Below are 16,414 nucleotides of genomic sequence, written 5' to 3' on the forward strand. Positions count from 1 at the left end.
ACCAGTTAAAGGTCTGTGAATGACAAGTTAATAATTCCTCAGAGTTATTTTCTGATCAGTCAGGAGTTATTCAAACCCAAGATTTGCTCAGCACCAGAAGCAGGTGGGTTTTCCTGCAGCTCCATGTTTCCATAACAATACAGCAGAGCCAATTAAAAGCCAATTAGTCATGGACATTACTTTGAGGTCCAGTACTCTGCAAACTCTCCCCTCTGCAGTGCTGCTGCCCATTATGCTGGGGACAAAGGCTCTGCCATGAATGGGGGCTGTTTCCCTGTCTCCATGGAAGCCTTGCCACGTTCACCCCACACAAACCTTCCCCCTCTGATCTTTGCCCCAAACAAATGTGCTGTTTATTCACTCTGCTTCTCATTTATGGAGACCCATTTGATGCTGTATGAATAGCAATGAGGAGAGAATTAAACCTGTGTTTGAGAAGCAGTGAGGATCCCTGCTTCCAGCTCCTCCTCGAGTCCCTTTCACCCACACCTGCTGGAAAAGATTTTCATGATACTTGAAAATTCTCCATGTTTTATACTTTAAAATCTTAACCACTGCAATAAATAATCACTGAAATATCAGCATCTGTGTTATGTGAACTAAATCTAGAATCTGAAACCCAAGCAATCTGAATTATACTGCAGCTCAAAACGGAGAACAGTCTGCTCAGACACCAACTGTGGTGCTCAAGAAATTGTAAAGGATTCCTGTAGAGTACCAGAAAATCAGCACATTGCAGGAAAGTAAAATGCAGTATCCCTGTGAAGGGGAATATCCCTCAGCTGCTCTCCAGAACTCTGAAGCTCTGTGATGCTTCTCAGAGCACCCCACTCTGAATGTCCAGGCTTTACAGAGCAGTTTATTTGTGCACCACTCCAGAATTATTTTTTCCAGAGCTGATGATGGGGATTGCTCTTTCCCTTGGCTTTCAGGAAATCCAGTTGTTGCTGAGCTGAATAACACCATAAATTGCAAATGAAGTAAGTCAGTTTTTAATGCAGTCAGCCCTACTCGAGGGGGTAAAGCAAGTGCTGGCTTCTCTGCAAGGCTGAGCTCAGCTTCTCCCCTACAGATGTTTTTAAATAGTGTGGTTAAATTCATGATTTTGTTTACTCCTTACGGTTTCACAGGCAATAAGGGAGCTACCATTGGTGTGGCTCCTCAGGAGCAGCTGAGTTCAACAAAAGCTCTGCAATTCTGGTCATGGCCTCAGCTGTTCCATCCCTGCAGCCAAAGTCCCCTCCCAGCTGCAGCTGGAGCTCCTGGCAGGAAGCACAAGATTTGTACAGAAAGCTTACATTATACAACTTGTGTCAGCAGGACCCACCTGCTAAGTGGTTTAGCTCTCATTTTTGCTATTTAATGTGTTAAATAAAGGAAATATTCAATATTCACGAGACCAAAACTAATCTACAGAAGAATTTGGAGGGAATTTGGCACCTTTGAGGACTCCTTTTCCTCAGTTACATTATTTGATCTGTGTCCCATCCCTTGAAACCATTCCTTTAAAACACATAAGTGTGATGTCCTGTCATTGACCTCAGACAAAGACAATCCCAAAGGAGGCTGTCAGCAATGACACCCATTCTGAGACACTCCTCACCCGCAATCCCTGGTTTCCAGGTGTGCCACCATTCCTGGATCATTCTTTTTGACTGCTCAGGCTCTGACTCTGCTTCACCCCAGCACTCACAAGACATGGATCCGACTCCCTGCCATGTCTGAGCCCATGGGACTGGGTGCAGGTCCCTGTGGCCACAGTGACCACTCCATAGATGTTTCCTAGAGGTCTTTGACCTGACCTAAAAGTTACAGGCATTGTTCAGCTCTTCTTATCACAGGACAGCTGAAATCCACCTTCCTTTGGCTGTCAGGGAAGTCACCTCAGGCAGCCCTTGGGGACAGTGGCCCCGTTCTTCATCCACTCCCAGCAGCTGCACTGAACCAAAGCCATGCTGGATACATCTTGGTTTTCCAATTTCCTGCATGCCAACCTCACTCTGGTGTGGAAGAAGTTTTACAGCAACTTTTGTGAGCCATTGAGAAGTTTGATAAGAGGATCCATGTTTACCCCTAGGTAGGAAGAATTTCCTACCTAGGTCATTGACATAGAAACCAAGAAAGAAAGAAGGATAAATAAGAGAAACCTGCAGCTGCCTACTCCTATAAGCCCTTTGCTTGTCTCTCATGACCAGTGAGTAAAGTGTAAACTTCTGAGCTTTGTAAGAATGTAGAACAAGCATGCATGCTAGAATGAAAACAGGGTTTGAAGCCTTCTGGAAATGGAATGGGTTGCTTTGCACTGTCTCTGTCTCAGCTATGACCCTCTGGCCTCTTTTGCAGGTCAGAACGGGAGCAATGCCAGCTGGCCCAGCAGAGCAGCCCTGAGCAGCAGCAGGAGGAGCAGGAACAGCAGCAGGAGGAGGCAGCAGCCATGCCCAGGGGCACCCACGGAGTGTCCATGGCACCGCCAGGCACCGCCGACCACGGTACCGACCCCAGCCCCAAAGCCAGCCCCAAACACTGCCTGGCCTCTCTCATCTCTGGTGCCAGCAGCAGCAAAACCACCAGAGAGGTCAAGGCACCACACCACAAACCAGTCCTAGAGAGTCATGAAATCCCAGACCTATGCAAAACCTTATAGCCCAATTTCCGCTCCTCACTCCCCACATAATTCTGTGTTTAATGAAAGACTGAACTTATCACTTAGAGCTATGATTTAAAACTGCTTTTTCCACATGAGTCATCCCACCAAAACCTTTTTTCCTGGCTTAAAAAGTGTAAAGATTTCATTTCTTTGTAAATAAAAATGCAGAACTTCAGCGAAAATAATTTCCAAGGAAACAATTTGCAGTTAATATTCTGTACAGCCACGTTCCTTGGAAACATCCTGGCTGCTCCAGTGACTCTGGACAAGCCCAAACTGTTAAGCACATGTAGCCCCAACAGCTGCCATAACACTGCACGCTTTGGCTTCCCTGCAGTGATTTATTTTTTTGGGCACATCCAGTTCAAAGACCACAAAAGCACTTATCTGACAATAATTCTGAGTTACAAGGCACCTTTACTGCAGGCTGGAGAGCTGTTTGTTGTGACAAAAAATTGGATTTTAGGTGTGTGTTGAGCGGAGCTGGCAAGCAGCTGCTTGGGAATGTTAAAAATAGTGACAAGTAAATACAATTAACATTGTAGCATGTTCTTCACCTGGCTAGACTTAGAAACCAAACTTGCTTTTACAAATGTTTTTATCAAATCACACACTTTGCCAGCTCAGAGTTTCCACATAAAATTACACTACCTGTATTTCAAGAACAGCTGCTTTCTAGCAAAATGTTTTCATACAAATAAATCATGGGGTCATAGATTCTAAAACAGGGGGAAATGTTCCGTTAAGTAAAATAGGATTACTTAGGCAGAAAAACTAACTCAGAGAGATGAAGTAAAAAATCTGTGTCCTTGAACAGTAATTGTCCCCCACAACAACTGATCCTTCACACTTACCCTTACCCTAACTCAAGGAAAGAAGAGAGTTGAGGTAAACAGCTCCAAGTTACCCACAAAAGAGCACTGAAATGTTCAAGACTCTTAAAATGAGGATCTTGGCTGCAGCTGCCTGTGGTGGTTTTGTGTCACTTCTGTAAACGCCTCTCATTCAGAACCAGTACACCGCCTCAGCCCCTTCCCAGGCTGCTGGGGACCTGCCCGAGGTTTCAGGCTCTCACTTTGTTCTGGCTCAGGCTGGGGGTGTAGCTGGGTAATGGAATTAATTACCAATATTGCCGGATGGGTTGTACCCGGGCTTGTCCGGCCCTTGCTGCTTGGCCAAAGGTGGCAGCTGTGGTGGTTTCACCTCAGAGACACCTTTGGCTGGCTGGATGTGTGATGGTTTCACCTCAGAGACACCCTTGGCTGGCTGGATATTGCAGCTGGGTGCTTGAGACAAGTCCAGGCTTGCAGGAGCTCAGGTTTACCTCTGGCAGAGAGGCTTCAAGGCGAGGGGAAGGAAAGGAGTCAGGTTCTGCTGGAGGGTTTCGATCCAGAGCTTTATTCCTGGCACACAGGCCTCTGAATCCAGCAACAGCTCTAACAGAGCTCCTCCAACCACAAAAAGAAAGATAGTGTAGAAAGTAATCTTACCCCTAAAGAGTTGCAGCTGGGCCAATTATCAAAGATTGGGAACAGGCCTGACTTTTACAGCTGTAACCAGTGAGAAGAGTGGTTGCTGTTCCTTTTAACCCCAGGGAGAGGGGGAGGGAAGGGGCAGGGATCCCATCAACCAGGTAAGGGGTGGGGGAGTGTCAGGGGACAAATGACACCTGGATGGCCCAATGTCCCCCAGGGTTGAAAGGCATCTTTTGAATTCTGCCAATCACTCGAGGCCCTTCTGGAATTCCAAAACTGACAGACAGCACTTGGCAGGTGTCAGAGTGGGGAAAGGAGAGGTGATTGGCACACCTGGGGAAATCCACAGAGAGAAACCCGAGGTATCTGAGGCAAACCGTGAGATCACGGCGGGGTTGTTGGGGTGCTGCTGAGGGCTGCCTGTCTCCCAGCAGAGGAGCAGCTCTGCCGCTCCGTGGAGGGCCAGGCCGCCTCGGACGAGGAGGAGGAGCAGTGGCCGGGGCACCGCGCTCCCCAGCTGGGCCACACAAGGAGGATCCTGGCCAAGCTCCCTTGCTGTGGCAGTGGGTAAGTTTAATTCCTTAATTAATGCCATTTGAGCCCTTTGCAAAGATATTTCACAACCTGTGGCCACAGTCAGGAGCCTTGTGCCCATCCTGTGTGGCACGTGGGGAGCAGCCTGCTGGAGATTCCCCCCGAGCCCTGATTAGTGTCAGACACTCATTTGTGACCCGTGCTGCCAAGAATCCCACAGGAAAACTGGTTTTAACAAACACAGACCTCTGTTGTGAGGTCTCACTAACTCTTTTCTCTTAATGATGTGTGCAGATGTGATGAAAAGACATGGAGAAAGCTGCTGTCCTACCTGGAGACCAGCAGCACTGAGGGGAAGGACCCTGTGGAGCTCTTGGGGACAATCTCCCCCCTCACAGAGCAGCCAGAACCCAAGGGCCACCAAGAGAAAAAACTGGAAACAAGCATGGAAGAGGTAACAGGTGCCAAGCAGAGTGTGAAAGAGCTGTTTATGCATCTTTGGGGAGCTGCATCTGTGTGTGTTTTTGTTTTATTCTGACCATTCTGCTCTCTGTTCCTGATGTTTCTCGTTGTGCTGTAGTTTGTCAGCTCAGACATCTCCTGCTCTCCTCCAACACCTGCATTTCTGCTCTGGTTCCTACCCAAACTGCCATTGGAGGATGAGAGGTACCCCAGGCCCTTCAAATACTGTCCTTGATGTACTGAGCTTCTCCAGCTGTGGATGAAGCACTCCCCATATCCTAAAGCATCCAACACCTCTGGGAGCAGGATAACTTTTTAATAAATCCGTCAGGCTGGCTGAGACTCCTTTTGGGGTAAATTATCCCATTTACTCTGTCTTTTTATTGTCCTTAGACTGACATATTTATGTCATAAATATAATACAGAAATCCAATATAATATGAATAAAATTAGTTCTGCAGCATGTCCAGCTCCCCTTGAGCAGAGGTTATAACCACATTATTTAAAGAGCTGTGTCCCAGCAGTCCTGTGTGATCTCACTATTTAAATTCTGCACACTTCAGCCCCTGATGGGCACAGAAGTGCCAGCAATCTTTCTGTGAAACAAAAATAGTGCATTGCCCTGGTCTGCTTTCTCCTGTGCTTGTTCAGTATTTTATACCCCATCTTTAAACAAAGCAGAAAGCTTCCAGTAGTTTTAAAAGGATTATGTGAATCAGTGAAATATTTAAAGGGAGGGTAAAATATTCAGCTTCACATGTTGCCATCCTTTGTGTTTTAACAGTGTTTCATATCATTTTCTCACTTGACTAAATTAAATGAAAGAGTACTTGTTAGGGGAAAAAAATTAAAGCCAGAATAAAATCCTGTTTCTGCCTTACACAATTTGCAGTATTCAATGGCAATTTATCCTTGCAGTATTTTTAGAGAAACACAGAAGTTCCTTCTCTACTGCTTAGCATCAGTCCACAGGAAAAAAAAATACCTGCAGGTAGTGCCAGTTTTCTTCTCCTTTTTTCCCCATTCTGAGATGCTCATCTTCTTTTGCAGCATCATACTGCCCTCTTTTTCATCTCTGCTGATGGATATTGGTTGTGTGCAGCTTGTCTGGAAAAGCACCATTATCAACAGACTAATACAAAATTCCAGAAGAAAAATGGAATCTGTTGCTCTTGATTTAGAGGCAAGCAAGGAGGTGAAGAAGACACAGTGCCAACTCACTGTGACATGAATTAAATTGCAGTGGGATGAATCATGTTGAGCCTGTTAGGAAATTTTTTCTTAAGCCTTTTTATATTAGCCAGTAGTTATAGGGGAGGAATTTGCTGCTACAAAACAGACAAGTAATAAAAAATTCCTGTCAAAAAGGTGACTCTCCTTGTAATCAACAGAAAGCAAATAGGAAGACTGAGAAATGCGCTCTCTCAAGCACCTTGCAAATAAATATATTGGCTTGATAAATAAACCACCAACACCTTCCCTGAGGCTGACAAAAGTGCCTTACACATGGCTGTATATGCTTCTGTTTGTACCTGCTCAGCGTGGAAAATCACACAAATAACAACAAGGCTAACAAGCAAAAGCCTCAGCAGGCAAGTGAAGGGCAGCACTCTCAAATAGTGATGAATAATTGCTCCACCTGAAGCTTGTAAAACCAGAGTTTGAGAGAGTTCTGAGATTTGTCATGTCTACAAAGTTCTACTTTCCAACAGGCAAACACTTATAAATAGCTCCTCCTGAAGACAGGGTGCTGACCTGGGGGTGATAGATGGGGACAACAGGAGTTCTAAAGTCTAAAAATAAAGTGTCATGCTGCCAAGTGTAGTGTTAAAAAAATGCCAATTATTTTCTATATAAGATGGCATGCAAGCTGCCAGCTTAATTAAAAAGGCAATTAGTTTTTGAACTGCCATGCAGGGTCAAAGGAGAAGTTCATCCCAACATCTGGAGAAAAGCAAGGAGAAACAGGGGAGAGGTTGTTGCTCTTGGTGTTCCTCACCTGGTTCCCACTGCACCAGGGACAGAGACATCTTCCTGTCTCACTAAGTGTACAGATGATTGCTAGGTAGGAGCTGCAAGACAAAGAATGATTGTGTGAGGGCACACAAATTAGTTCTGCTCTATAGAGGACAACAGGAATGCAAAAGGGGAGAAGGCTGACATAGCAATGTTAGTATTTAAGTATAAAATATATAATAAATGTAATATTTAAAATTCCTGAATGAGCTGCCTGCACCCAGTGATGAAAGAGCTCCCATTGTGCACAAGAGCAATGCTCTGATTTCCTAACAACCCCTGATATCTCACTTCATGTAGCACATTAAAGAAATGGACTTCCCTTCAAGGGAATCTTCTGGAGGGAGCCCCATTTACCACAAAAGGGGGGAAACTCAGTTTTGCAATCCTTGGGCAAGAAACGAGAAGCTTCAGTACCTTCAGTTTGCTGTGTTTTGTGCAGATGAAGGGCCCCTGGCTCGGGGAGCTGCAGCAGAAGGTGGAGGAGACAGAAGTGCTGAAGATGGAGCTGCAGATGCTGGAGACAGAGAGGGTTCGGCTGTCCCTGGTGGAAGAGAAGCTCCTGGATGTTCTGCAGCTTCTCCAACAGCTCCGAGGCTTGGTATGGTGAGAAAGCAGTCCTGGGACTGAAAACTGGGCTTTGGAGTCCCTTCCAAACTGAGAATATGTTCATCCCTTCTAGGAAGTACAAAATCCTTTACAGCAGGACAGGATTTTACAGGTGTGTGCCCTGGGAGCTGCCTGGTGGTTGCAGAAAGCTTTCAGACCCCTTTGCTTGCTTTCTAAAAGCCTAGAGGTCTCCTTGGAGCTGAATTTTCAAGCTCATTGCCCTCTAAACCAAAATTGAGGGCAAACAAGGAAAACAGAGAGTGAGCAATCAGGAAGATTCCAGAATATGTATTTTATCTTCTAGAACAGGACCTTTGTTTAATTGTATGCTAATGTAACTCTGAGTCAGCATTAAAGAGATGAAACTCCCAGGGGAGTTCAGCAAGAATCCCCTAAATCCCTGACGGGATGTACCCAAGACAAAAGAGACCCATCAGAACCTGTGGGTTTAGGTGTCACTTCCCCAGCACATTCTCCTTCATGTCTGAAACATTTCATTCCCAACAGGACCTGCCACCGAACAGTGACTGCCCAAAGGCACACACACATCCTGACAGGGCTAATAAAACCTCACACAGTGCTGCTGAGGCCATGTGAAATCCTCACAGTGCTTCCCACTCTGCCCCAGTCCCCACTGGGGGCTCCAGGCAGGGAGCAGGGCCAGCTCTGCCTGGAGGCAACAGCATCTTCCTCCCAGAACTTCTCCCTTCCACTTCCACTTCTTGAAGTTTTAGCAAGAACAACCTGTCCCTGTAGCTACTCAGGGCTCTCTAAGTGCTAATTAAATTGATTGCAAGACCATCTCCCAGAAAGCACACCAGTGTCTTGACAGCAAATGAGGACAGTTTGCTTTCCCAGGCACATTATGTAATGTCCCACCAGATTTCATATGTAAAACCACCACTGAGAGAGACCATCCAAATCCTAAGTAGTTTACATCTCAGATCCAGCCCTGCCACAGGACATTTGCTCTGTTCTTCAGCTGGGTTTGAGAAGACCCTTCCTAAAATAACACCACCAGGTCCAGCTCACCTTCCCACAGACCTGGCAGAGGACTCAAAGAGCTTTTGCTCTGCTTTCCCTCCTTGCCACCTACAGCTGTTTAGGTACAAGCTCTAGAAAATTCTGCATTTCTGGCTGAATAATTGTTATTTCTCTTTCCACAGCCATATTAAGGAATTACAACCCCCTACAAACTGTCTGAGCAAGGTTTAAGATCAAATGCTTGAAAATAAAGCAAATATCAAATCTTGTGTTAATCAGGATTTAGTGGCATTTTGGTTTAGTTTCCAAATACAAATACCTGCACACAGGTTCTGTTGCATATCTGTAAGCTGGTGAAGGACACATTGGTGCCATAATTTTGTTTTGTTTTTTACAGAACATATCGAAGCGAGCCCTGGGGAAAATCCTGCTGAGCACTTTGGAGTCCTGCCATGACCCCCAGCCTGGTAAGAAAAGAAATCACATCTAAAGACCAAGAAGCATGAAAAGTGTCCTTTGGGGACAAACACTGGGTAGGAAAAGGGTATTTCAAATCCTGGGTTACAGGCTGGGGAGAAGGAGGTAACTTGCAAGAAGAATACCTATAGAAAGTGATGCTTTCTAGTCTGTGATGCATCAAAACCACACCCAGGGTGCTTTTTTAGTCAAATTTTAATTAAAATTTGGCCTTAGGGGGTTATTTCAGTATCCTGTAAATGTTTTTAGGGTTTCATTGATACAAGAAAGTGGAGAAATGACCCAGTATGTAATGCAGCTGTTTTCAGGTTTGCTACCCCAGTGTGTTGGGTTCCTCTCTACAGCACAAGATTTACCCATCAGAACAGTTCTGTGCAGAAATTAGCTCAAACCTGCACTCCTCTAATAACAGCACTTCATGATCCTGGTGTGAAAATCAAACTTGCAAGTTCCTGTCCCTTGGCAGTGGTCTGGAGCTGCCTTTGCAGGAGCCGTGCAGGGATCACAGCCCCAGGGCTTTGCTTTGATTACTTTGTTCCTATTAGCAGAGCATTTGTACTTCCCTCCAAGGAATGAACATCCTGTCCCAGGAACATGGCTTGGAGGGGCTTTAACAGGCAGGCAGCAAAGACTAGATTAGAAAAGACCAGATGTGGCTTGGGGGCTGGGTTTTGGAGAATATTATTTACAGTGATTTAGGAAGAACAACATAGGAACCCTTTGGGGTTTGCAGTTTCAAAGGCTGATATTCCTTGTGCCCAGCAATCCAGGGCACAGGCAGCCCAGAGCCAAGCTGTGCTCTTCAGCTGCAGAGGAAGCAGAGAAAAGAGGGCAAAGACAGAGTTTTGTAGGCTCCAGGACACCAATACAGGAGAAACCACAGCTGAGCCATGGGTCTGATGTTCTCCTGGGAGAACAGAAGAGGAGACTTTTTGGATCCACAGCACAGTGTCCAGAAGGTGCTGCCAATTATCCTGCAAAGGAACAGGGACTCCAAGGTGTGGGAACTGGAAAAACAGAAACTTCCACAGGCACTGAAGGGTTTGAGCTGCAGCCTTGGAAGAAGCTTGGATTGATGTAAAAATACAATATACAGATATTAAGCAGAAAAATAATAAACTTATGTTTCTATATGCCTTTAGTAAGTGAGACGCTGTACTGATGAGATGGTGAAGGGTTTCTAGTGTAGGGCTGGGGTTGTGTGGAGTGAGCTGAGAGTTCAGAATTACAACAGAAGCATTTGTGTGCATGTGAGACAGAAGCCATTGGACAAAAGTATCACAGTGCAGTGGAAGTGAGTAAAGGTGATGGGTTAGAAAAGCAAAATAAACCCAGTGGCAGCTGTCATTGGGTTAGAAAGTTCTGTATTGCCTTGGAACAAAGAACTTGTGTCTGGTCTTGAGCTATGGCCCAATGCTTGCTCCTCTAAAATCTCACAGCCCCTGAGACTGATGTTTGTCTGAGCAATAAATCATTTTTAGCCTGAAAGAAGTCCCATTCCTTCATTACTAGCAGTGACAATAATACCAAGGGATGCTGCTCAAAGCTCCTCACTTTGTATGAGCAGCACAGCTCAGCTCCCCAAAACTCCAAGTGCTGCTCTTTGTGCATTCTGCATCACCACTGCCATGCACAGCCCATCTTCTCTGCTTCCCACTGCCTGTGCACCTGGGGAGGCTTCAGCAGCTTTCCCAGTCTTTATAATCAAACATTTTTCTTTCCCAAGTCTTTGTAATGAAACATTTTTCTCTGACAAGCCGAAGTGGGTGGTTGGGTTGGCAATGGTGATATGAAATAGTCTTTGTTCACACAAGTACATGAGACCTCAGTGGGCAGGGGATGAAGCAAGAGGAAACCAGAGAAGACAGATGAACCCAGATTTGCTCACAGGTTTTTGGACAGGAATTCATTATTTGGTCACAAAATTTAGACATTTAATGATAACCACTTGAAAGGCCACCTATGAAGAAAAGAGCCTGTTATGATTGTGAAACTGCAACTTGCCGACTTTGTTCAGATGCTCATGTTTGCAATTTGCTTTCCCAAGGCAAAGCCCAGCTGTTGGAAGTGCTGGATACCCTTCAGCAGGAGCTGGCAGCCTGTGAACTCTTGCACAAACAGCCCTTGGAGCAGGCACAGAGCCCACGGTCCCTGTCCAACCCCCTGGTGATCTCCTGCTGAGCCCAAGCAGCCCCAGGACAGCTGGAAGGAGGAATGAGGAACATTTGTCCAGCTCAGCCATGCCTGGACTGGCCAGGAGCGAGCAGTGACACAAGGGAGGAGCAGCAGTCCTGGCTGGGCACAACCCTGCCTTACCTGGGCTGCAGAGCCCAGCCCTGGGGTGCCCCTGGGGCTGGGGCGCCAACTTCCCCACCTCACCACACCACAGATACCCTGCAAAACTGGGACTGGACTGACACCAAACTGTGCCCATCACCCTCACCACATCCACAGGGTTTTACAGCCCTGCAAAACTGGGACTGGACTGACACCAAACTGTGCCCATCACCCTCACCACATCCACAGGGATTTACAGCCCTGCAAAACTGGGACTGGACTGACACCAAACTGTGCCTACAACACCCACCTGACCCACAGGGATTTACAGCCCTGGTTATGCAGGGACTGGACTGGTACCAAACTGTGCCCACCACACCAACATGGATTTACAGCCCTGGCTATGCAGGGGCTGGGCACAGTTTGCAGCCTTTGTGGAAGCCCCACTCCAAAGCCAAGGCAGCCTGTGTTATCCCTGAATTTGTTATCCTTTACCTTACAGATGACAAACTGAATGATAAACACACCCAGGAGTGTGTGCCAGCAGTGCAGGTTTTAAGGGCTCTGTGTTTCTTACTCAATTATTCACCTTATTTAACTCTGAAGCTAGATTCTTTATTGCTCTGCTGAATTTTATATTTGCAATTATAGAGATGCCTTAGGAATATGCAGCAGCCTTTCCTGACAACAGTCAGATTTTACATAAGAAGCTAAATTTAAGTGCTTGAAGGAGGTCCAAAGCAATCTTGTTCCCAGGCTCTCAGGGAAAGGAAGGGCTGAAAAATTCACTTTGCTGTCATTCTGTGTTAGCAAACAACTCGTGCAGCGCAGGAGCGGGTTCTAAAGTTTAATTTCCCTCAGTGCAGCTGCAGAGACACAAAATCAGGCCCCACATGGAGGCCAATTAATGTAAAGAGCTGGGTCTAATCATGGTGCCATGGAATGTTTTAATCAGCAATAAAATAATTCCTGGGGCAAAAGTGAAAAAAAAATTCTTCCAAGGCGCTTTTGCTGTGTCATTCACCTGCCAAACAGAGGCAGAGTTCCTAAAAGAGCCAGCTGAATTTATGTTACTGAAAAGATGCACTGTGGATCTCTGAAGAATGTGATTTGCCTGAGATAATGCCAGTGATGAAATAAGATCATTCAACTGTACATGTATGAATTTTTCCCAGGAAAAAGGTTTTCATACAGGAATAAGGTCCACAATGCAAGCTGGGGAATAAGATTTCCATTCCTTTCCACACTGTGTAGCTCACACACACCTCCATTGAAAACTGTGGCACCTTTGAGCCACACTGGGAACAAAAATTTGTATTATTTTAATTTCATTTTAAAGGAGAGAACAAAAGGTGTTATGCAAACAATGAAACAAACTCTGTTCAGTGGTGTTTTACCTCTTTTCTTTTTTGTATTTTGGGGGTTTTTAGTGGTTTAGCAGAGGAAAATTTTAAGAATAGACATATATTGTTAATGTACAATTTTCTTAAAGAAACATTAGACAGGACATATATACATAGAAAAATATTCACCCTCTAAGAAAGAAAACTATCTCTTAATGCTAAATATATTACTAACAAAATACCAGAGCATAATATACTGTTAGTGAGTATATACTGAGGCACATGCTAGGATTATATCCTACAGAAACAGCCTCTAGCTGTGCCACAGGTAAAAGTGTAAATGAGCAAAAATCAGATCCCTGCTTGGCTTCATTTGCTAATGAAGTATCAGCTTTTGTTGGGTGCAGCTCTCTGACTTTCCCAGGAGCATGGCAGAGGTGTAAAGAGGGAAAATGCCAGGAAATGGTGAAATGAGCCCAATCTGTGTGTTCAGGAGCAGGATTCTAATGCAGGCACACACCTGGCTCTGGATCCTCATTTACTGCAGGGTTCTTGCAGCATTTGGGTTTGTCACCATCTGGACCCTTTCTCCTGTTCCCATGTCCCCCAAACCTGGCAGTCTATTTCTCACAAACTCAGTTTTAGTTTATTAATTTTCTATTAAACCTGCAAACTGGCCCTAAAAGGAAGCTTGTGTATTTTCTCCCCTGACCCCCACCATGAAGTTTTTGGGTTTTTTCCACAAATTATTTTAATTCATCCTCAATGTCCCTTCCTCTCCCAATGCCCTCCTCACATCCCATTTGGCAAATTTCTCCCTGGGTAACCTCTGAGGGGTTCACACTTCTAGCACAAAGAGTATTTTTCAAGGAGTTTCCTCCATGATTTTTTCATTTATAGGAGGCACTAACTATTAAATGAAAGCCCACCTGATCTGTAAAGTTGTTTAATAATTGTCCCATTTATTTTTGAAGCTGTCTCTGGAGTATTTGGTAGTGAGGACTCATCCCAGATGTTACTCTGAGTCACAGAATTTCTGCAGCGGATCAGTGGCCTTGTCCAGCCAGAGCTGCTCCGAGGGGTTCAGTGCATCTGTGCACACTTTGGGAGGAAAAAACCTGGAATTCAAACTCCTCCCTTCCATGATACTGTCCTTAATCTGTACATGGGGATGGAAGGAGCTGGGACTAGGAGGAAAGGAGCACTTTTAAAATAAAAATGGAATAAAATGGAATTGCTCAGTGTGAGAGTGACACTAAACCTTCACAGGGTGTATGTGACATGTGGCATTACCAGCCACAGGGCCTCTCTCAATTTTATAATTTCATGGAGTTTAAGACACAATCCTTTGGTATTTACACTGTCTTATTTTCTTAATAATTTTATGTATAATTCCCCGAAATACAAAAGCTATAGAGTGTGTTTCCTAGTGTGAAATTAAATTAAAATCATCCTTATGTCCTTAATTACACTTTACTTTCAAACGACTGGGATTTTCAGAGGTCTTGGGTCTCTATTCTGCTTTTCTGTCTCTTCTTTTTGCCTCAGCATGCCAAAATAGCTCAACTGCATTTTGCCTCCTCAACTTCTTTCAAATTACCTTGAGGCTGAAATCATCACACCCCAAACCTGGACTGAGGTACCCACAGAAGAGCTCAGCTTAGCAGAAACACATCCTTGCATAAAACATCCTTGTTTTATGCAGCTCACTCACTTCTTCACTTAGAAGGGGAGTCTGAATTACAGCAAACTTCCCTGAAATGAGACTCGCTCCTTAAATTACATTATTTCCCAAAATGTTTCTATTTTTCTGAACTGGAACCCTTTCAGACTCTGTCTGGAGAATTGCCTGCTCCTAGACTTGATCCCCCACCCATTTCCAGACTGTAGAACAAAAGAGGAGAAAGAAAAGGCTCAGTGGAATTCTAAAATTCCTAAACTGGCATTTTAGACCCAGTCACCAGCTGGACAGCAAATCCAGTTCATGGCCATTTTTACTCCTGCCAATACAATTGTAGTTTTGTCTCGTGAAACTCCCAAAACTCCATCCAATAGCAGAGTGTCAGAATCAGGAGGAAAAGGTCTCCTTAAATTCCCACCTCTGCCAAAACCTGCAGCACAGAACACACACAGCTGTTTGGGTTTAAGTTCAGTCATAAAGAAATAATAGGAAAATAGGAAATAAAGAATAGGAGATAAACCAGAATTAACTCTGCATGAGGAGAAGGCTCTGGGGAGAGCCGAGAGCCTCTTAAAGGGGGCTCAGAGGGAGGCTGGAGAGGCTTTCCATGAAGGTTTGGGCTCAGAGGCAAGGGGGTGGCCTTAAGCTGAGATGGGACCATGGGAGGAAATCCTTCACTGAGGGTGGTGGGACACTGGGACAGATTGTCCAGAGAGGCTGCGGATTCCCAGGTGGTGGGACACTGGGATAGGTTGTCCAGAGAGGCTGTGGATTCCCCTGGAATGTTCCAGGCTGGGCTTGCAGCAGCCTGGCCTAGTGTAAGGTCCTGCTGCCATGGCAGGGCCTGGAATGAATGAGGAGAGCTGTGAGGGCCCTTAACCCACACCATCCTGGCATCCCATGAATGTCCCACAAAGTGTCCTGAACTGCTCCTGTGAGCTCTGCTCCTCCTCAGGGTGTGACTCCTCCTCATCCTCACTACTCCTGTGAGCACTGCTACTCCTCAGGGTGTAACAACTCCTCACCCTCACTGCTCCTCCTCAAGTTGTGACTGCTCCTCAGCCTCAGTGCTCCTCCTTAGCCTCGCTGCTTTTACTCAGACCTCATCTTCCCTGCTCCTCCTCAGGGTGTAACTCCACCTCATCCTCACTCTTCTACTCAGAGTGTGACTCCTCCTCATCCTCACTGCTCCACCACTCCCTCACTGCTTTTACTCAGGGTATAACTCCACCTCATCCTCACACTGCTCCTCCTCAGGGTGCTACTGCTCCTCACCCTCACTCTTCCTCCTCAGGGTGTGGCTCCTCTTCATCCTCCCTGCTCCTCCTCAGGGTGTGACTCCTCGTCATCCTCACAGCTCCTCCTCATGCTGTAACTCCTCCTCATCCTCACTGCAGAGGATGGGCAGCCCAAATTCCTCCCTCCAGGCAGATTCCCCTGGCTCACAGTGGGCAGGAGTCAAACCCCAGGGAGCTCCCTGTGCTCCCTGGGCTGCACAAACCAAATTACATTCTTAATTACTGGTTTCTGATTCTGCCTCAGAGAGCTGCGAGGTAACTTATCTCTGTCAGGGAGTAAACAAGGGCTGTGGGATGACATGGAAAAATTATCAGCATTCAAGTGCTTTCACCCACGTGCACCCTGCAAAGCAGAAAGGTCATGAGAGCTGAGGGTTTGGGTATTAGAGTTTGAGATAGTTGCTGTACTTCAAGGTTTTATTGTTTGATAGCCTTGGTTTTGCTGATTGCTTCTCATTGGTGGTTTTTTTTTTTTCATAATGACAGGTGGAAAAATGGTCTCTAACAAAGGCAAGGTCCAGTCTTTTGTGAGGAATTTTCTACCTCTTAAGGTTGCCAAAAACAGATCAAGAAAAAAACGAGAGAAAATATGTGGAGGCTGATACAATTTG

At 45.6% G+C, this 16,414-nt stretch overlaps 1 protein-coding gene across 1 annotated transcript; it reads left to right on the forward strand.

Annotated features, from left to right (window-relative positions):
* Window positions 1-2,063: 2,063 nt before the first annotated feature.
* EFCC1 (EF-hand and coiled-coil domain containing 1) lies at window positions 2,064-11,556 on the forward strand. The gene is made up of 7 exons (XM_030956951.1): window positions 2,064-2,077; window positions 2,344-2,489; window positions 4,557-4,689; window positions 4,951-5,110; window positions 7,577-7,735; window positions 9,125-9,194; window positions 11,252-11,556. The coding sequence occupies exons 1-7, from the start codon at window positions 2,064-2,066 to the stop codon at window positions 11,383-11,385; spliced, it is 816 nt and encodes a 271-aa protein (XP_030812811.1). The 3' UTR covers window positions 11,386-11,556.
* Window positions 11,557-16,414: the final 4,858 nt, after the last annotated feature.

This window comes from Camarhynchus parvulus, chromosome 12 (assembly GCF_901933205.1).
Source record: "Camarhynchus parvulus chromosome 12, STF_HiC, whole genome shotgun sequence".
Lineage (NCBI taxonomy): Eukaryota > Metazoa > Chordata > Aves > Passeriformes > Thraupidae > Camarhynchus > Camarhynchus parvulus.

Bases quoted from the DNA above. Each gene is read 5' to 3' on its own strand.
- EFCC1 (XM_030956951.1), top strand. The intron at 2,490-4,556 runs GTACCGACCCCA...GTCTCCCAGCAG, and splicing joins GCCAGGCACCGCCGACCACG to AGGAGCAGCTCTGCCGCTCC. The intron at 7,736-9,124 runs GTATGGTGAGAA...TGTTTTTTACAG, and splicing joins TCCAACAGCTCCGAGGCTTG to AACATATCGAAGCGAGCCCT.